Source organism: Callithrix jacchus, chromosome 2, assembly GCF_049354715.1.
Source record: "Callithrix jacchus isolate 240 chromosome 2, calJac240_pri, whole genome shotgun sequence".
Taxonomy (NCBI): domain Eukaryota; kingdom Metazoa; phylum Chordata; class Mammalia; order Primates; family Cebidae; genus Callithrix; species Callithrix jacchus.
This window is the reverse complement of record NC_133503.1, coordinates 93,300,514-93,323,027: the sequence shown is the minus strand read 5'-3', so window position 1 is coordinate 93,323,027 and position 22,514 is coordinate 93,300,514. Positions and strand designations below refer to the sequence as shown.

General features: G+C 38.9%; 1 protein-coding gene across 3 annotated transcripts in view; it reads right to left on the bottom strand.

Moving 5' to 3' along the window:
• SEMA6A (semaphorin 6A) overlaps window positions 1-22,514 on the bottom strand; it is a 129,334-nt gene that overhangs the window by 22,696 nt on the left and 84,124 nt on the right. For 2 of the 3 annotated variants that reach the window (XM_035291049.3, XM_035291050.3), the window contains exons 8-17: window positions 21,015-21,134; window positions 20,237-20,325; window positions 18,846-19,063; window positions 14,899-15,030; window positions 12,586-12,741; window positions 10,974-11,150; window positions 10,467-10,607; window positions 10,299-10,379; window positions 8,010-8,068; window positions 5,272-5,292 (exon numbers count right to left, since the gene is read on the bottom strand). In XM_035291049.3, coding sequence (XP_035146940.1) covers window positions 5,272-5,292; window positions 8,010-8,068; window positions 10,299-10,379; window positions 10,467-10,607; window positions 10,974-11,150; window positions 12,586-12,741; window positions 14,899-15,030; window positions 18,846-19,063; window positions 20,237-20,325; window positions 21,015-21,134 — 1,194 coding nt within the window. Of the gene's footprint in view, window positions 1-5,084; window positions 5,136-5,271; window positions 5,293-8,009; window positions 8,069-10,298; window positions 10,380-10,466; window positions 10,608-10,973; window positions 11,151-12,585; window positions 12,742-14,898; window positions 15,031-18,845; window positions 19,064-20,236; window positions 20,326-21,014; window positions 21,135-22,514 lie in introns of all 3 variants that reach the window. The other variant, XM_035291048.3, reaches the window with a different exon arrangement.

Sequence of the window (22,514 nt, the reverse complement as noted above, 5' to 3'; positions counted from 1 at the left end):
CATCACAAATACAGTTAGGAAAACGTTACCGGAGAGACCCACATTCCCTTTGCTCAGAGGCCCAGGTGGGACACCCAAGTTGGCTGTAAGACTGATGAGAGGAGATCGCCCTAGAAATGACACGGCTTAGTGGTGGTGGTGAGTGGGGGGTGGCATGTTCAGCAGAAAACCCCCTGAACTTGTAGTTAGAAAACGAAGGGCCAGATCCTATCTCTGACACTTCCTGGGTGGGCCTCGGGGAATCACTTAACCTATCCTGTGCACCCAGGGTTTATGACACCTCTCAGTGTTGGGAGAATAGTGACATAATGGTGAAAGCATCTTGCACAGTGTGACACATAGTAGGTGCTCAAGAAATGCCAGTATACTTCTTTGATATTCCCATGGCAGCATCAAACACAGAAAGTGTCCGCTCTGGGAATCACGTCTGTGACCAATGGGGCAGGTTTCTGGTAGTGAGTAAGTCTTGTCCCCATCACAAGTGACTCAGTTACTCTGAGCCCTTCCCATGGAGGTTCTACAGTGTGTCTAGTCTTCAGGTTCAACTCAAGTTCACTTTATGGGAGTAATTGCTTTCCAAAGGGATCTATTCCCATTGTCTTTGCATTGGAATGAAGGCTTCGACTGTTACGTGCTATTATGGCTGTGCCTTTTGTGTCTTATTTCAATAAAAATAGCCTCATTTTTGAGGCTGCATTGACTAAAGTGATTCAAATTAGAAAAAAAATAGATTTCGGAGGTTCAGATAAGCTACCATAGGCTAATACCAGAAAAATGGCTAGGTTGAGAGTTAAAGCAGAAACTCTAGCCATTTCCTGTGAATTTGTTCATAAGCTCTCCCTCCATCATTCCATAAGGTTAAATACAGATTGTATCAGGTGCTTTGATCCAAGCTGACACAATGATTTAAAGGAGCCCTACTACCTGTTCTTTCTGGTAGAAATAAAATATGACCTCCCTGTGATTTTCAACTGGAGTTTTTGGCTTATTAAACCATCTTACATAGAGCAACCTCTTGAACAATTTTTAAAAAGACATGAGGGCAACTACTGTGCATGTGTAATCGGTGCCTTTGGTGGAAAGTAGGGCAGACTCACATAACTCCAAAGGCTTCAGCCTTGCAGTGTGATCACCATGCACATGATAAATAAAATACCGGCCTCCAGAAAGACAGGTTATAAGAGTAAGTACAGTGTATTCTTCTTCTTTTTTACAATTATTATTGGAAGTTGGATTTCCCCACCAAGAGACTGTAAAATTACAAATTACAGACAAAACATATATAACAAAGATAGCTTTTTATCTTCTTAAAACTCTGCTTGGCAGGAAAAAGCAAGCCAAGTGGCTTGGCCATGCTATAGAGATATCTATGGAGCCACCACACTTAAATGCTGCCCCAAAGCTCTGGTAACACTGAAGAGGTCCCTTCTGTGTGGTACTTGTTTGGCTGTTGAACAGCTTCAAACATCCAATTTGTTGAAAATAGTCTGCTTTGTGTCCAGCTGCTAAACGCATGTTAATTTAAAACTCAAGGAATGCTTTATTCTAGACTTTTTGTTTTTACATTTCTGAGTTTCACATCTCATGTCATGATACAGATAAGAGAACAGGGGCATAAAAAGAAGCCGGAGCAATGGAAATATAGAAGTTCCTTTATTTCCTTTCTGCTTACATTGAAGTCTAAAACATAACTTTTTTTTCCATTCCTGAATTCAAGACTACTCTAATAAAATACATGGTCAGCCTAAGAGAAAATTCAGTGCCCAGCATAAGCAAACAATTAGAAATAGCTTTGTAGGGAATTAGAAAGAGAAAGTGGGGAAGAATAAAAAATACCTCCCCTCCAAGTAGCAAGATTTCTTTTACCTGATATTGGTATGCATTTTGAACACTTTCAATTTAACTGTGTTCAAGGGGCAATTTTATGGTAATGCCATAAGTATGGTTTAGGGAGAACGTTTCTTAATACGGTAATCTAGGGGAAATATATGCCTAAGGGACACATTCTCTGTAGAAAGATTTCCTGGACCATATGCTGCAAATACATGGAAAACTCATTGGTAATGGAAAGCTATGGCTATGAGAGGAAATTAATGTGGACCAGATGGTAGTTAGGTAGGAAGATGTTTTATGCAAATGTGAGAAATCAGCCTCTTCTTCCTATCACCGAAGTGTTAGTCTAATACCCACCATATCTCGATTTTCTATATGTAAATCTAGAGAAACCATGCATCTGATTTGCTCAAAAGAAAAAAACTGAGCAGCATGAGGTTCGTAATCTTTTAAACTTATGCTTGAGGATAAGAAACACGTGCCAGTGGTGAATTAAACAGTCAGAGAAAGCAAGACCTGATTCTCAAAAATTTTAGAACTGCCATGTAAAAGCACCATTAAGCAGCAGTCCTCGATTTGAACAAAGATGTGTTATTACCTCTCCAAGCTTAAAAAAAATGACAAGGAAACCACTTATATTCCTTCTCCTAATCTGATTTTGAAGGTTATATTATTTTTGTACATTCCCTAAGAGATTTTGCAACCAAAATAATGCTACAAAATAGGCAAACATTTGTGGATGTGATATCACATGTCAATAGATTTGGAATTTATAATTTTGTCTTGTCAGTCCAATAAGAATGGTCACGTTTTAATTCAAGAGCTTATACTGTATCATTCTCAAAAAATACAAATAAATAGGTACATTTTGAAAGTTAACTTTAATGCATCATATTGTTTCTCTATATCTACAAGTCATTGTGATTCCAGAGGTTAGAGATCCTTCATACTCAAATCTATTAACAATGTTTGTAGACAATTAGATGCAAAACAGAGACACTAAATCAATATAAGAGATGAAGAGAGAAGGAAAATAATCAGGGCCCAATTCACTAAAAGGGGTTCTTGCATATGTAACTTGTGTGGCACAGAGCTTCTGACAAGCAGAAAGCCTGTATCATTGACTGAAGTGATCCCTTTTCCTGAGTTGGGCAGTTCTGGTTTTATAGTTGGATCTACAGGCCTACACGCAGCCACAGACTGCAGGACACACACAAGACACAGCTAGAAACCGTGGGGCACTTTGCACTTTGGAGTTGGTTTCCTTGTCTATATCCATGCTCATAACAATAGCAGTTTGGTTCTTCTTTTGATGCTACAAATGCAGTGCCCAGTACAGTGCCTAGGACAGAGCAGTCATTCAACAAGTATTTGCTGAATGGATAAGTGAAAGCTATTCTGGGTTTATTAACGTCAAAATTAGCAACCCTTGCAATCGTTTATTTGAAAAAGTTGCCTATATTTTTGTAAGTAATGTCTGAACCAGCCCTCATTTTAATGGTCAATTAATAATCTAACTGCTTCACACTGAATAGATTTAAGGTGAAATAGATAGGATTATTAGCTGAAAGGAAAATTCCAACTCTTCTTTAGTTTCCTCAAGACCTGAAAATGAGTGAGCATCATCCTTTAAAGTGTTAACATGGAAGAATTAATAAGTACCTTTCCTTTTGTAAAGGAAATAAGAGAGGACATAGCTTAGGGAGTAATTTTTATATCCCATAGTTTAATTATTCTATCTATTTGAGAAACTACCTGGGAGTTAAAATTGGTCTTAGTATGACTGATGAATGCTGGGCAGGTTGCTGGTTCAATTCATTTCAAGATCTTAATTTCTCAATATCTGATAAGGACTATTCAATTCTAGGAAATGATTGCAAAGTATCATATTGGAAAAGAGCAGATGCTAAGCATGGTTTTTCTTTAAAGGCAGTTTAAACTAGATGACATCTGCCTTCTGAGCAATTTTTCTTCTGGTCTTTAGTGTTCAATATTCTGGTTTGAATCACAGATGAGGGAACATTAAAGGTGGATGAATTCTGTGGGCTCATCTACTCTACACTGCCTTACTTCACAGGGCCAGTCAGGAGAAACCAGGCACTGTTTTCCATGCCTACACAGCTCCAATGTATAAGCCAGTCTTTAAGACATTCGGAAAGGCTTTTTATGTATGCTAATTTGACACAGGGAGTGAGAGTTTACAAAGAGCTATTCAACACATTTGTAGCCATCATGAACTATTTCTTTGGATCATAAATCTGCATTGCTTTCTTTTCCTTCCTCTTTTCTTTTTCCTTTTTGAAAACTTATTTTTCTCCCTCCCTTATTACCTATTTCTATAGTTAAAGACTGACCTGGATCTATTGCTTGATTATAGATCTTAAGCACACAAACTATAAAATGGCTGTGTATACATGAAACTCAGAGCTCCCATTATAATGCAGAGGCTTAAATTCGCCATCACAGAGATGTTTTTCATACAATATTTTAAAAAACACATGGATAGGTCCCTAATAAATATTTGGGGGTACCTTGAGAAACGTAAATAGAACAGCTACATTTCAACTCCTATATAAAGAGTTCAGAATATTCTGTTTATGAGCTTAGTAGCTTTGTTTAATATACTGATTGTGTGTTTCAGACCAAGAACAATGAGATAAATCCTGTTTGCACATCATTTCCACTGCGTCACTCTTCCTTGTCTACGTTCTGAAGAAATCATACTGAGAATATATCTAAATATTCATACTTTTTTTGAGCTTAAATTTCAGTGGCCAATTTCATACTATATTGGGAAGTTTTCTCTAATAAGAACCTGACCTATGTATCTTGTATGGATTTTCGCCAGTAGAGGGTATTGTCCTGAGTGCCAGCATTTTGGGGGATGGTGCACTATATCAGCTAAAAAGCTATAGTCTATTAGTTATCAGCGCGATTCCTTTGTCTTGGATATACTTATGTTCGAAAGCAATTTCTTTTCCCTCAAGAACTCATTAAATGTATTCACCAAACTCCCCAAGGTTGGCATATTTCATGTTATCTGGATTAAAAATTTAGGACTCAGCCTCCCATATCAATTGTCTCACATAAGCAGAGTGATTTTTGAAGGATGGTGAAATTAATAAATAATTTTAGTGAATTGGGGCCCTAAAGTAACAAAGAATCTGGTTCATAATGTTTAGGAATGAAAACTATAAGCTACTGCCAGATGAATGACTTAAAGAATTAAAAAAAAAAAACCATAAACTGACCATACACTGTGTTGTAAGACATTTCATGATCTGGTAGAGGAGTTGAAATGTCTATAAAAAAATAATGAGGATAAAAAATTAATTAAAAAGAAACTTTAGATTTGAACATACTCAAAGGATTAGTGAAAAAGAAATTCTCAGATAGGTTTTCACCAGTATTAAATTATGAGAGTAATATCTTCCTTACCATTCAGTGCCACAAAGGAATCTGAAAGACAAAAGGGAGGAGAAGGTTACTTAATGTTTTACTCTCTGCTTAGTGTGACTTACGTAAGTGGGAATGAGCTAATACAGAACTATGCCAATGTATGATCCCTGTTCCTAAGTGCTTTTTAATTCCTGTATGTACTGTAAGATGCTTTATACTCAGTCTGATTTCACACCTCCATATCTCTTCCACCTAGTGAATTTCCTCCTAGTCACTGCCTTTGCCAAGAGGCAGAGAAAATGCAAGAGTTAGCAGACGAAATAGTAACTGCAAATAGGTGATTCTGAGAGTTTAAGCCCTACTTTATACAGAGGGACATGCATATGCATAAGTGATACCTGGACCACACTTACAAAAAAACACCTTTTCTTTACATTCTCTTTTTACTTCATCCTTGCAACCATGCTGTGAGGGACTGTCCAGTGTTACAGTATTCTGAAGTCATCAGGGGTTTTAGTTTGGAAATTAAAACAAAAAACAAACCTTTACATATATTAGACAACATATCCAGGTGTGTGCTATGTGTCGGGGTCAGGTATCTGGTGCACTCAGCCTCTAACACTGGCTCTTTGTATTTTCCTCCTTTCCCTTTAAAATCCTGTTAATTTTGTCCAGTTATGATGATTGCACCTGTTATAGAAATCCTCCCCAAATACCTATGTGGGGATAGGTCTGTCTAATAGAGGTGGTTCATGCTCCAGCAGGAACACGGGGAAAGGCAGGCAGGCAGAGGAGCAGCTTTACCTCCTGCCCCGAGTAAGCAAGCACCCTACGTGCCTCAGCAGGAGTGAAGTTAAAGGTCAAGGGCACACTACAAAGCATGAAGGCAGATCCAGGGGATTGACCACTAAGATTAGCCTAGAAATAAAGAGTAAATCACGGGGTTGGGACCTGAGAGCCTCCCCTATGCTACATACAGAGGCTTTCTTATGTTCTTCTTCCTGAGAACACAGAAAAGGATGTGAGCCTACTGGTACAGTGGACATTCTATAGACCAGTAACAACCATCTTTACCTGTTTCACATATTTTCTGAAACAGGTAGATTTTGATCCAAATCTACACCCCTATTTTTCTACAGATGCCACTATCACAAGTAATATAAATGTGATGAAAATGGCTCAACATCAGCCAACTAAGCTGTTAATAAAGCATGCGTGCATGCACACCACACACACGCACACACACACATATTAAATAAAACCTGTTTCCTTGCAAATAAAGCTATAATGCACTAAGATGATTAAGGTCCACTGATGGATCATCAAACTATTTCCCTGATAGAGATGAACGCATACACGTAACATACATCTTTTGGTGATGGCACTTCTCCTATGTTTATTTATTTACTCATGAATTTTGTGTGTAAAGAATTTTTGCCAGTTTGTAAATGAAAAAAAATATATATGGCAAAGATTTAGAGATAAGGCTGACTTTAGCCTTCTTTATTTGATTATAACTAATCTCTAAAAAAGATAAGGTAGAAAGTTGAATGACACTTTAGAGTCTGAAATTTCAGTACTCATGACTGAGACTCAGAGTTATATCCATGATTTTCATTACGGAATCAAGTAACAGAAGTAATACAGCTTCATTCCCTTAAGAGATATTATTTGGTGCCATTTTGAATGCAAGCTTCTTGAAATTCAGCATATGTAACATTTGAAACAGCACAAACTAGACATATTTTCCAAGAGTATGGTATTATTCTTTAAATTAGCAAAAAAAGCATTTTTCAGGAGAATATTGATATTAATCAGGTCACAGGATAACTGGGCAGATATTTGAGCAAGATCCTTTATATAAAGTTCTAGCTAAAATGTTACCATTTAATAATGAATTCTGAAATTTGCATAGTAGGCTGATTCCTATAAAAAGGTTATTTTGGCCAGGTGCAGTTGCTCACACCTGTAATCCTAACACTTAGGGAGGCCAAAGCTGGAGAATCACCTGAAGTCAGGAGTGTGAGACCAGCCTAGACAACATGGTGAAACCCCGTCTCTACTAAAATACAAAAATTAGCTAGGTGTGGTCGTAGGTGCCTGTAGTCCTAGCTACTTGGGAGGCTGAGGCACAAGAATCCCTTGAACTTGGGAGTTGGAGGTTGCAGTGAGTGGAGACTGCGCCACTTTCAGCCTGGGCAACACAGTGAGTGAGACTTTGTCTCAAAAAAAAATAATAATAATAACAAATAATGATTTGCCTTGTACTTGTGGGTTATTTCTGAATTTTTTTTTCCTATCACATACAGTAATAGACACAAATCTAATTTAAAAACATAATTACTTTCGTTAGTCGTTATGTTCAAGAATAAAACAGCCTCACTCAATTAAAAAGCTAGAGTACAATGATCAATCTTTTTGTTATTTGGCTAAAATTGACAGTATAAAAGCCCATTTTAAAAAAACAGCAAAACTGTCATTTTGTAATGGAAATGCTGATTTAACTTACTGCTTTGCTGTAATTAACATCCTCTAGAGTGAATGTGTTCCCCTGCATTAGAATTAATGAAATAGGTGCCAGCATTTATAGTGACAACAGTGACAACTGGCTTTGGAACACACTGCTTTCTTTATTTGATATTTACAAGATGATTTCTGTCATTTACGAATGCTTTAGTGTCAGCTGCAGTCAGTTCCACATGTGAGCTGATGTATCTAGGCCTTTAACTGAAAGCATCTTTGCCCAAAGATAAAAATGGATAAAAGAGTGTACTTACTGTGACAGTCCCCCAGACCATCTGTATTGCCACGCTCTATGTCCTGCTCAAAAGTCAGTCTTTTAAAAAAGGAAGGGAAAGAGACACAGAAATGAATACAATAATAGGAGTCATTATTCAGAAATGAATCTTAAGTTTCACTAAAGAGAGTAACACAGTTTGACAAATTGATGGCAGGTGCAAAAAAGAAATAGATAATAGCTTGAAAATTTATCTCTGAAGTTTACAGAAATGAGTCTTAGGTGACTCTCCAAAGAGAAGTCGTGGTTTAATCAGTGAATTCAGATAATATTCAGGGAGATAATTAGTTTGCAGATTATTTATATCCTTCTTTTACTCTAATTCTCTGAGCATTTCTTAAGCATTTAAGAAGTTCAGATGTTAAAATACACTCCTCATATAAACAATATAGAAGTCTATAAAGTAAAAAAAAGTCTTTTCCTCTCTACTCTCTTTTTCACTCCTGCCTTTGCTTTTCTAAACCTTTACTGTTTCTTTGCCTAGACCTTTATCTGCCTAAAAACTTGGATGATAAAGTGTTGAAAGGACCAAGTGGGCAGTGAGGGGACAGGAGCTGGTGGTGCATTTTTTGGAGACCACTTGGCTATCTGTTCACTCAGAGTCCTGCCCCAGTCCTTGCGAGTATTACTCTCATTCTCTTGTACATGCTTATGTTAATTCCAAGTCTACTAGGTCACCACTGGGCTGTATAAGCCACATGACATTAATAAAACCAATTTTAATAAAAGCTATTTTGATTTTTAAAATAAGCATACCAGAGTCATTCTCCTTTGGGGATGCTTTGTACATATTCTCACAATATAATTGAAACTCTTATTTTGCAACTGCCTTCAGAGTTTATGAGCCATATAGGAAAACTACTTTGAAAGTCACAGCTTGATCTAATAATCTGCCATGTTTGGTTTCTAATCCTTTTTGCCACATTAAAAATCAAATTCCTCAAAAGATAAAAATTTCTAATGGCAATGACAGCCAATATTCATCATGCCCTGGAGCCCACTCTCCGAAGGGAGTGCCCCATGTTTTGAGCAATGCCAGCATCATTGAAATATGAATACAGACCTTAAGGAAACTATTTTGGAGTTCTTACATTGACTTAATAATAATATTTAAGAAATCAGTCTTATAGCCTTTGGTCACATATTGAACATAGAAATGACATAGGTCATTTTGTAGCTCTCCTCACTACACTTTGTGATTCTTTCTCCTCCACCTTAAGGGTTCCCATGAAAAGGTACAATGCTCTAATATTATAGCATGTCAATATTGCTACTTGCAAAGCTGTTCTAATAATATACAGTGAGTCACCCTTTTGCATTAGTCAAATTTCCAGGTCAGATTATACAGTTATCATTAGCTCTGTTTATGGGACTACAACAGTCATCAGATATGCTGTTAGGTCTGTTTAGCTATTCTAAAATAGGAAAAGAGGCTCAGAGCGATGTAAAGATGGTCCTGTTCCCCCACTGGATCTGGGGAGGTTGAAGAAATGGCTGTGTTGAAGGAAGATCTGTGCTGCTCTAACCTCCTTGAGTTGCCACAACCCATCAAAGATGAGCATTCAATAGTTTTGCAAATGTATTTTGGATTTCACATTCACTGAAGTAAAAGCATAAAAAGAAACCTCTTAGCCATTACCATCTAAGCATTTAAAGCCAGGGTAACAATTTTCAACACCAAAATCACAGGCATGGTGGACTGGCCTCATCTAGCTGATCTGTTGGAAAACTGCCAAGAACTGATTGACTGCCTAATGAGTAATAGAGTCAACTGTTCTTCAGGGCAGGAAAAGGTTTATTGGACGTATATACACCATGCTTGCCGTACAGCTGCATTGCTTAACAAATGTTCTGCAATTTCTTCTCAACCCTGCACAGTCAATTACAACAGCCAGTTTTGCTATGGCTGGACAAACCACTCTCTAATCTAACTGTTGTCCTATTGCTCCTTTTCTCTGCTTTTCCCACCATGATGATCAAGACAGGCACATTCTTGTCCCTCCCTCCAGAGAATACATCGAACCCCACTGTGTTTCCCTTCTGTGTCGTTAATCAGTCCAAAGATGATTAATCAATTGGAAATCTGCAACATGTGATGTGCTGAGGTTCTATGAAATGGGAAAGGGAAGGAGAAAGGCTGACAGTCCCGTTGCTGGAGTTTGTGCACAGAAAGCTGTGTGGTGGTGTGTGTGAGGAGAGCAAATCTTCCATCTAGAATGCACTGTGGCTGGAAGCCACTTTACCCTCTCCCACACCTCAGGCTCCTTACCTGCTGTTGGGTGACAGATGGGCGCAGGCACCACCTTCTTTTATCCACCCACAATATGGGTCTCTGGAGGCAATACAGGTTCTGCAGGAAGAGGATGACCATGAGCTACCTAGGACTGTTTTCCAGCCACCGTGGACTTTCTAATTGTCAGTGAGGCAAAATACATACTTTTTACACTTCCCATGTCGTTCACACCGGCCAAGGGGAACCTTTATCACACAGGTAGAGAATGCAACATACAGAGAGCTGCTTGCTCTGTCCAGCTGCATGCCCATGATCCTTTTGTCTTCGACTCCATCATAGCTGCATCTGATTTTATCAGGCAAGATAATATCATTAATAGACTCTTCTCTTTTTCTAGGCAACACCCTCACATCCCACTTCCCAACCCATAAGGCAATCTCTTAATCTGATCTCACTGGCAGTGAAGCAAACAAATCCTTATGCCCCTGCTCACACGTAAACACACACGTATATATGTATCTATATAAACACACACACACATATTGGCAAGGAGAAAATAATGCTTTTTGGGTGTTAAAAAATGTTTACAAACAGCATTGAAAGGTCATCTAAAATGCATAAAACCTAAGTCAGCCATGATTTTCTCTGAATGAAAGGGACCATAATAGCACAGCAAATAATTACTAAGAAAGAACCAAATATTCTACTTACTTTTCAGGGTTGTAAACGCTCATCTCCTCCAGGAAAAGGCTGTCATTTAAAAAACCACTGTTTCCTATCCTGGCCAAAAACTTCAAGATGATTCCCTTCTCCGATCCCAGAAAAACCACAGTGTGATTCTGATATGGCCCAGCAGCGGTGTCCACTGCAATTTTGGTCAGGCGGTATCTAAAATGACAGGACCACATTTTTTAATGTCTTTGTTGGTCTATCATTAAAGTGTTCCCTGTTCCACTTGAAACAACTGTGACATAGCTTTCTAGTAATAATCTCAAGAAAAATATATGCATATAAATAATGTTCTCAAGTGGTTTTGGCCCTTTATTTCCATTTGCAGAGCATTAGTGTGGCTCCAAAGGGAAGAAAGGAGGTGTGTGTGTGTGTGTGTGTGTGTGCCTCTGTGTGTGTGCGTGTATGTGTGCCAAGTTCCATAATAAGATAGTCAAAACCACCTGAAACCACTTAGCAATAATCCCTTCCATGAACAAGGAAAGAATGATGTCTCCTTTGAAGAGGGTAAGAAGTAATAAGAAATTCATTTAACCTTTAGTTTAACCTTGAAAAGCAATGACTGCCATTTCTCCACACTCTTCCTCTGAGGTACAAAGCCTTCATCAGCAAAATGTTTGATTGGAAAACTTTTCGATTTTATGTAGAGGGGCTGAGAGAGTTGTAAAGGATGGGGAGGTGGGGTGCTAATGGCACTACTAAAAATTGTAAGGAGCTGCAACCCCAATGATACCCATTTCAAGCTAAAGGTGAAGGGCATACCTAGAATAAGTCCTACCAGCAACCCTCTTTCTCTGAAATCCCTTGGTCATTCAACATTCCATGGGGACCTAGTTGTCCTAGGTACCATAGCTGGAACCAGAAAACACAAACCCTCCTGCAAGTTATATACCATGGTTTCCATTTTATATGCTAGAGCTATTTTTGTGCTTTAATATATTTTAGTAAAGTCATAGTATAAAAATAGTGGTAAAGTTAATTAACATTTTGTTTGATGGCTACCACAATGGGATAGTACTTGGGAAAACCCGTTAACTGTTTGTAAATGACCTCTAAATAAATACAAGGAAGAGTTTTTTAATGCTATCACAGATCTCTAATTGGCTTTCCCTTTATTGTTGGCTGCCAGTTCAGAAAAGGAATACTAAAGTCTGAATCCTTCACACTGGCGAATGTGGTGTCTGCTCTGTGTGACAGCTCACAATCCAGGAGCCATGCTCAGGTGGAATCTGCTGCAGGTTTTGTAATCATGTCCAACCAACCAGATATCCACATCCATTCATTGGTTCTCCTTCACTGCTCCTCTATTTGGCACAGATTGGATCAATGGGCTCATCCGGAAGGAAAGCTATTTCCTTCCTCTAATTGCTGGCATGTGACTAACTAGCCCGAAAATACTGGAGCTCTTCTCCCTGGGAATGTGTGAATAGGGGTTTGGTGGCATCCAACCAACCAGCCAGCATTTCATAGCTGAATGAATGCCCAGAATAGCAGAAGATGTTTGTGGCATTTCAAAGCTTGATCCACTGATACGTTCTACGAGCATGAGACAAAGTTAGGAAATCCATGAGGACATGGTTTGCTTGACACCCACCTGACCATTGTTCTCAGGAACCATGGCCTGTTGAAGATGGAGGGCACTGCCTCATCCATGAGCGGGTGCGTCTTGATGAAGTTCAGGGTATCATCAGGAAACTCACTGGAGGTTGCATATTTTTCTAAGGAGGATGAGCCGGCACAGCAACCTGGCCTGAAATGAAACAAAAGGTAAGCAGGGAGGAAGTTTATTTTGTGCCTTATGGCAAGTTCTTTGAATGAACTGCTTTTCTAAGCATCTGGCTTGGAGGAGAATGTACTGCAGCCTGAGAGGAGGAAGTTGAACAATGCAGAATGCCACCAAGTACAATATGCTGAGATTTCCTCTGAGCCACCTCCTCATTTCATAGAGGAGCCTCAGCCAGCACAGTTCAGCTTCAGCTGGGGGCAGGTTGGCTTCCTCCCAGAAGCACAAACAAACCTCAGTAAACAGTGATGGAGCTTGAAACAAGTGAGTGAGTGTGATTTGCACATATTTTGGGGATGGTTCTACATATCCAAAAAGGCTGCTAGAGATTCTTGATGCATTTACTCTACAGAGGGAGGAATCAGGTTGACGTTTTGACACGTGTAGACAGCAAAGACTCTCCAAAAGTCATCAGGATACATGCCAGCAAGACTCCGTGTAACCACGTTTCACTATCTGGGGCTCACTCAAAGAACATTTGGGTTTTGTTTCCTATTGTTGTTTTTATTTTTGTTTGATTTTGGCAGGTATGAAAAGCCAATGATTTCAGATTCTTTCCTGAAAGGTCATTTTCTTGTAATTGAAAAACTGTGCCATGACAAGAAATTCTATGGTTTCAAGAGTCAAGGGTCATCCCAGCAAAGTCAGATGAGGGAAACACTAAAGCCCATCTTGTCCAGACACCTGGTTTGCCTGGGTAATGCAGGAGAGGTGATTGGACCCTCACAGCACCAGCATGAACCACTCCTATGCCCACACTGCCTCAGGCACTAACCCAGCCAGCCCCACAAAAGCATCCTGACTGCTGCAAGAGGGACGAGGCAGGCATGTGGAAGGATGAGGGTAAACTCACTGCCATTAGTAGAAAATCATTCAAGTATGTGTGCTGGTATTGGTTGAGTGATACCATCTTTACTCACCAATGAGACAGTATGACATAAGAACCTTCTGAAACCCAATTCCTCGGGCTTAACTCCTTTTCCTGCCAATCCAGAGGGTAGTTAACAATCCTAGGCAATGACTTAAGACTCTCTCTCTGAGGTTGCTGGGGTGTGCTTTCCATACCTAGTTTGTGGTCCATAAGTAACAGGGTATCAACATGCCAGATATCTCAGGTAATGAAGATGAATGAACCACTCAGTGTCTCCTCTGGGTGTAAGTGGTTTATATTGTCTAAGTTAGTTCATGTAAGTGTACTTGGCTAGATATTTTATGGGAGGGCTGCAGGTTGCAGGAGAGAGTTGGAAAAAAAATTAGTAACACATTGGGTTTCCTTCCAGAGGCACATAACTCCAGGGGAAGACAGACACCATGGGTTGTTTCTGTGGAACGCGGAGTGCAGACGCTGTGATGGAGGTGAGAGTATGTGCCACAGAGAGAAGCAGGCAAAGGGCTTGGGGGGGGTAACTTCCCTCCTGTCCCAGTTAGGATGAATTTGCCTGTTTGGTGCAAGGACTGGAAGAGATAGGACTGAGAGATGTCAAGGTTGACTCTGGACCATAATAAACCCATGAAAGCAATTCTAAGGCATGATTTGGGGAGAAGGACAGTCCACTGTATCTGGACCCAAAATGGACCCAAAATAGACCCAAACCTGGCAAACCAGAGATATCTTAGTGGTTCACTGTACCTGCTGGATTCTTCTCACCCATGGTCTGGAGTCCTAGACTCAGCTCTGATAAGCTTGGTCTTTGTGAAGCCGGGAAACACTATTTATATTTCATATTTTATTTGGGTTTAAAGACCTGGGTCTCTATAAAATTGAAAGGAAGCAGACAGAAGCAGTGGAAAGCATCCCCCCAGCTATGTGAACTTGACAATACTCTTTACCTCTCTGGGCCTCAGTTTTCCCAACTATAAGCCAACGAGGCCTCAGATGGTTTCATCTGTTGTAGTATTATGTTGGATAAATAACATAAATGGAGGTGAAACAGAGGATTAGGGGAACATTGGTTTGACTATATCAGAAGGTAACTTTGGGTTTTGGTTAATGAGATGAAGTCCTTCTTCATCTGCTTGGCTTGCATGGAAGGCACTGGTGTGCAGTCCATGGATGTTCACTATCGGAGGTGCAAGCTTGCCATTTCTAAAGTTTAAAATAGCCGTATGAATATTTGCACATACCTGGGCTTAGGAACTCGTTCATCAGGAACTGGCGTCCAGGTGGAATCAGGAGACTTCTGTTCCTTGAATCTCCCAGTGAAAACACTGGCAATGTCAAGCATGTCATAGGCACAGACTGCAGACCCGGGGATGCTACAACATGACATTTCACACCAGGTGTTACTCATGAAATGGTTATGCATATAGTTTGGAACAAACTCCAGAGAAAGTTTCCTATTACAGCAAGTAAAATTTAAAGTTCCTACCTGGAGACTATAAATGTAAGGGATCTTAGTACATAAAGAAAAAATTTCTCTCAATCAAATTTGCAACAACTGCCTTGAAGAATAGGCTAGTTATGGCAAGCTCACAGAGAGAAAAAAACCCTTCACGTCTACATTGCCTCTTGAACTGCTTTTATTTATAAAGGAAGAATTGTTGAGCTAGTGATAGAAGTTTCATGAATTCCCTGATACTAATTATCAGCCCATGACCTGATGTCTCTGGAGAGCATTGTGTATCACTAATACTGATGAAAATTTGAAACAAAAGTGCTCTCCCATTGTCCACATATGGCTTCCTTGAATTTGGTTTTTCAAGCCAACAATCTGAAGGTGTGTGAGAGTATGTTTGTGGGGGGAAAAATCCACACACATTTTATGTTAGTCTCTGTACATTTAAATTTTTATCTTACTGATTATACTTGCATAAGACTAAACAATTTAAGTCTCTAAAATGCCATCACTTTGCAAATAAAGTACTTTATAAGGTACTAAATAATATTAATGGTCGTCAGCTCCACCTGTAATTATATCCTTGCCCAAGGACTTAGACTTCGTTTTTTAATCAATGGTGGGAAGGAATGAATTATTCATTCATCTGCGTACACTGTTTACATTTGGACCCACATTTATTTTTGACTATAGTTGCTCCTTGATTTTGATCAAATAAATTGCAGGCACCAGTTGGCCAAGAGTTTTAATCAGGCTTTGAGACAGTGGATCATTACATGGCCGGAACATCCAGGACAAGAGACATGGGTGCCTTGCAGTGTGGCAACATCATCCATAGAGAATGATTTTGTCTTGATTTTTGAAAAGGTTGAACAGATATGAAAATAACTTCATAAATGATTAGGAGAATTTTATTCCATCTTTAATTTCATAAGAAAATTATTGATGTGTTCCTTAAATAAAGCAAGAAATAGAAGCTTAAAATGCTTATTTAAAATAAGGTGGCAAAATACATTTTAAATGTTTATAAATTTATACATGTATATGTGTTGTTCACATAATTAAGTGTATAAGACCGTGATTCCCATTTGTTTTGGAATTTCAGAACCTTTGCATTATTTTTTTAATTTTGTAAGACTCTTGTCACATATTTCTTTTCTGAAAGTAACACATTTACATACAGCATTTGCCTTACATATTAAGAAAAATAGGATAAATACTGCTTGAAGTATTTTATGATGCAGCTCATAATAACTAAAGATAACCTAAGATTTCGTAGTCTTCCTGAGGTTAGAGTCAGCTGTGAAATCCTTTCTTCTTCCTTCCTTACATTCCTCTCTCCCTCCTTCCTTTCTTTCTTTCCAACCTTCCTTCATTCCTTTCTTCCCAACCTTCTATTCATTCAACATAAGTTTACGGGATTCCTACTTGAGGCAGTAAGTGCTCCACAAACACCATAGGGTCTTGCCCTCCGTTGGCTCACAGTTCAGCATGGAGGCAAGTATAAGAATAACAAAAATAAGGAGAACTGCTTGAGCCTAGGAGGCAGAGGCTGCAGTAAGCAGAGATGGCGCCATTGCACTCATTCCAGCCTGGGTGACAGAGAAAGACTTCATCTCAGAAAAAAAAAAAAAAGAATAATAACAACAACAATATCTTCAGGACAATATAGTAAGAACAGAATATAAAAAGAATATGCACAAGGTCCCATGGGAGGTGACTAGCTGATGTTTGAAGCATCCGCAGCATTTGAGGGAGCAGTCGCTGGTCAGTTGGGCACATCTCACAGAAAGCAATGAACGAGCAAAGCATGGCACATTCAAGGAGCAGATCTTTGCTCTGATCAGCCTGTGGCACAGGCTGCATGGCAGAGGATGGGAGGGGATGAACTAAAGGAGGAAATGTGGCCAGATCCTGTGGGGGCTTGCGTGGCATGCCAAGGAGCTAGGGCTTTATCCTTAGGGCAAATAATGGATTTGAAACAATTTGACATGACCACATTTGCTTGTGTAAAGGACAAAGCAGAGAGGGATGAAACCAGAGAAAGTAAAAACAGAGGGCCTATAATTTATAGATGACAATGGGTATGCATATATTTAGGTAGATGTTAGATTACAAAACAAATATGATTTCTGAGACTGCATAAGCATGCACTGAGTGGATATTTCTTAGGGGCCATTTAAGAAAATACTTTAAATGAAATCATCTAATAGTCAAGGGCTTATTACTATATTCTAATCACAAAGTAATCCACACCCTTAAAAAAACAAGGCAAAACAAAACGAAAACTAGAAATGTGCTCTTAGATTCCACCAGCCCCTGCATTTCCATGTGCCAAGACAGTATACTTTTTCAAAATTCTAGAGAGATAAGTTCCGATGTATGAGCAATCAAAGCCTGAATTTTTAAATACCGATTCAATCCTCAACTCTAATAATCGCTACAGATGTTTAAAGCATACTTAAATCTAACTGAGTACTTCTTGATGCAATATAGGTTTATATTTTCATATTATTTCCAGTGGGGAGCTTGACTCTTGTCCTCTGTATAATTGAGGAACGTGATTTCATCCTTCATGAAGGATGCTCTTTTCTGGGCTCTACTCAGTTCCTAAGCATTTCCTTCTAGATGCTATCCCTCCAGTTTTACCATTTCGTTCCTGTCATTTAGGCATTCATCAAGTTCTTTGTAAAAAGATTAATTCAAAGCAAACAGTGTATTACTAGAGGAAGATATTCAATACAGAACACCCCAAATTCTGCATAGAAATGAGAACACAGAGCATGAATTTAGATTTCACGACCACGCAGACAGTTAGGATCATTTTCACACAGTAGTACTAAGACGCTGAAATCTTGTTGGCTTAACAGAGAGCTGAGTCTCAAAGAAAACCACTAATGCTTATTTTCCTTCTGTTCTGTGCACATTTTCACTGCTCTAGGAACAATTACTAGTGCATCATTTAGTTGCTTGAAATCTTAGCTTTAACTAAATACAAAAATGGGAGTGACTAGGCTGACACTCATTATTTGTATGTACAATGTTTGACGATTTACGAATTCTCAGTAGAGCCTCCAGAGTCAGACTATGATGCCGCATCTGGGGTCTGAGCTGTGGCCCAACTTGTTGAGTGAGCTTGCCCAAGGATGACTTCCTTGGACAGGACAATAACCAAAGTGCCTTAGAACTCATTTGAATCCTAGATTTCACCCTGTAGCATTTTAATATATTTCCAACGTTTTTACTTCAAAAGGTTTCATCCAGTCATAAGAATATTAAAAGTCAAATACTGCAAATTATTTGATGACCTAGAAGAGATAGGAGAAACATTCTTGACTTCCAAAGCTGCCTCTTCCATCTACTGACTACTTGGACCAGGTAGTACAATATGTTGAGCTCAGTTTCCTTAAGTGGAAAAAGAGGACAATATTATCTAGTTTCTAGGATTACTGGAAGGGTTTAGAAATAATAAATGAAAAGTGTTTATATATCAGGCTTATATAAATAGAAGATATTGTTATAATTTATCTAATTATTTCTCCTAAAACCTAACTTAATAATGCTTATAAACTACTATTAATTTGTTGATGAAAACTAAGTGTTAAGTGCTTCTTAAGCTACACACAGTGAATGCAATTTTCAGTCAGTTGCAAATATTGTTTATTAGAAGAGAACCCCCTGAGAGAAGGAAGCCAGGAAGAATTGATGAGGTCAACACAGCTAGGTCATGATTACCTGTTATAAGGTGTAGAAAAGGTTGCCAGGACAACATCACGCCCATTGATATGAATCACATCTGTAACTGCCTGGAGAATGTTGAAATAAAAATGAGAGTCTCCAGGAACTGAGCAGTTCAGACGCGCCTTCAGGAATGACGTCCACTGTTTCTCCAGGACTCTTTGAGATCCTCCCATATCATTCTTACAAACCTGAGCCACTCTTGGGAAAACTACCTGTAAAGGAAAAACATGTAGGGAGAATAAAATGCATTCATTTTGCAAGGGGATCTTAGTAGAACTTGCATTCCTTGAAAACAGAAACAAAACAACAAGGTGCTTAATTTAATACTGTTTCTAAAATCAGTGGCAAAAAAAAAAAGGAAAGAAAGAAAGAAAAAAAAAAAGAGAGAGAAACTCAGCATTGGAACAGCATGTTTTAAAAGATAAGGCTGTGGCATTTAATACAGAGCCATAAATCCTTCAGGGAATCAACTCCCAGCCACATAAACTCATTTCCATACAGACTGCTTAGCTTTTTATTTCCTCAAACAAAAGCACACTTTGTATGCACCATCTCTGCCATCCTCGCTAGCTGTCTCTGGGCCCTGAAATCTGTGCAATCAACCCTGGCATTCTCTGCTGCCCTCCAACTTAGGGACCTTGATCCACTCTCTGGTAAAAAGAACTAAAATAAACATCCTCTAAGTGTTGTATTGCTTTTTGCAAAAAAGACAAAAAATCAAGACTCAATTTGATTAAAGATACTGGATATTTACAGTCTCTGTGAAGCAACTCAATTAAGAAAAAAAAAACTGTTGAGTATATCTGTAAATCACATCTCAAGACACTTGCATCTTGGACCAGGTGTGGAGGCTCATGCCAGTAATTCCAGCACTTTGGCGGGCTGAAGCGGGTGGATTACTAGAGGTCAGGAGTTTAAGACTACCCTGCCGACGTGACAAAACCCCATCTCTACTAAAAATACCAGACTTAGCTAGGCATGGTGGTGCATGCCTGTAATCCCAGCTACTCGGGAGGCTTAGCCAGGTGAATCTCTTGAACCTCGGAGGCAGAGGTTGCAGTGAGTCGAGATTGCACCACTGCACTCCAGTCTGGACAACTGAGCAAGACTCCATCTCAAACTAAATAAATAAATAAAATAAAAAGATACTTGAATCTCAGCATGAATGAACATCAGCATGAAACCAACCAAATATAAATTTTCAACAGAAATACTTAAGAAATTTCCTGTGATTTGTTACTGCTCTGAAAAAGCAGATAGGGTTTCCAGACTGCACTCTGTTATTAGATTTATGGTTCTCATTTCAAGATCATTTATAACATTTGTCCAAAGGTGTGGGTTTCTGAAAATGTAACAAAGTGAGCCAGGACAGCATCCCTTCTTACCTTTCCCATGGTGTTATACTCCACTGCTATTTCCCTGAAGAAGAAGTAGATATAATCTCCATAATCCACTGCTTGAACAAAGTATGGTTCTGTAGACAAATAGGCACTTTAATTGGGAACATGTCACACAGAGTTAACAGAATTTCAATCAAGTGCAGCCAAAGACATGTTATTAATTAAAAGTGTAGGGCCATTAGACATTTGGTTAGCACTAACCATTTCTAATGACTTCACACATGCAAGTGCTAGTGATTTCACAAGGCATTCACACTTACAAATTATATATTTTAGAAGCTTTGCAATCAACAGTGAAGAATTGCCAAGTTATGCATATCTCTGTAATTTTATTTTCCACAATGGAATGTGCCTATTACAGAGAAGATTCTGTATACACTGCCTCGTCACCCTGACTCATGTAGGGTTGTGAATAGCTTTTCTCCTCTTCCCCACCACCTCCAAGCCCCAGTCCCCTTCTATGAATGCATTGTTCAGTTCTTTTCATGTGGGACTCTGAAATGAGAGTTTGAAACAAGGAAAGATGAATGTAATGTATTCTATTGTTGTGGCATTGGTAGTTTTGTTAACACTTCAGAAACTCAGGGGAAGGAAAAAAGGGAGGTAAATAAATCAGTTGAGGCAAAAGATGCAATTTACATGTTTGTCTGCCAGAAGGCATTACTAAAATGAGGCTACAGTCTGGTCCCTCCAGACTCAAAATCTCCCACAAGATGTGTATTCCTCTCCCCTCTGACCTTCCTTCTTTTAATTGTTTGTTCACCTTTCAACCATTTTGAATCGTGCTTGACAGTCCGCAGGGTAGGGCTCTCTCCAAGACTCCGGTAAATGACTGCGTCAATGGCAAGGAAGTCAGTTACTGTGGCTGAGTATAGTTTTCCATCTTAGAAGAAAAGAAAACAGGTGAACAGGGTGGGAGCAAGTCAGTGGGGGCGGAGGAATAATAAAGACATCCCCTAGATGGCTTTCCTGCATCAGGCAAATGAAATAGGACAACTGGGAAACATCCAAGAGTCGCTGGGAAAACTCTTGGACCACATTCCTAACCATTTTAAAGTGGGATCTTGAGAGATAAAACATTTTTCATTTTTAAATTGCATGGCAATTTTTTTAAGTAGCAGCAGCAGCAGCTCAGGGAACAGGGTAAATGAAAAATGTTTGCTTCACTTGATTAGCTGGATCTTGACTGAAACCTCAAGGCCAAGGACCCTTGGACACTACTACTGCCACCACCCCATGGTAAACCAGATTAGGTGAGAACCCAGGGAAAGATAGCTGCTGATTGTGTCCCCAGAAATTTTAAGCACATGCATTAAGTAAAGGAGTCCTCAGCCTGATCAGGTGAGGGGAGTTGAAGAGAGTGGGTTCATAAGCAAAACAGGGGCTGACTAAATTGCTACCATCCTGGGAGTCACAGCTTCTCTTGACCTCAGGCATGACAGTTCACTAAACTCTGGCAATCTAGCTTTAATAACAGATACTTGCTTCGGTATCTCTAAAGTCACAAACTGAAAACATTCTGAAATAAAACATGCTAAAGCAAAGAAGAAAGGGGAAGGGGTTCTGCTTAGTTCAAATAGGTCATTCTTTAATAATTCATGTTTTGGGGGAGATATGATTGAGGGTAGATCCCAGGCGAAAGAGAATAAAGCAGACTGAAGATTAGTCTCCAGACCTTTTGGTTCCCTCCTGGCTTAGCAAACACTCTGCAAACAAATAATCAAAATGGGGTGTTCTAGAATAGCAAAATCTATGTTGCTAAATGGAAATAAGAATTATATCCAAAATAAAAAAAATTACTTCCTCAATTCACTTTTAGTGGATTACATATATTCATTAGTTGTATGTCAAAGTGACTTAAACACAACATAGTTCTGTTCAAGCCCTTTTTATATGTAGTATTTTTGTAGTTTGTTAAAAAAATATTGAAACATACTTAAGCAAAGATCTTGATGTCTGTCTTTGGTCTTAAAATAACTAAAATTTGCCCAGCTTCAATTTAGAGATGTTTTAATATCTGCAATAGTAACAGCTATATATCAGTAAGTGTTGACTATTTTGGTAGCTTTAAACTGCAGACAGCAAACCTTTAAATTGGCCCAGAAAATATCTATGAATCATAACTTTTCCTATGGATTTTGAGCCTGAGATCATAAAAACATTATTTATTTATGACTATAGAATATATATGCTATATTCCTATAGCCCCAAGCCATACAGATATATATGGGTAGTGGGAGAAGTCAAAAAGGGTGTAGGTAGT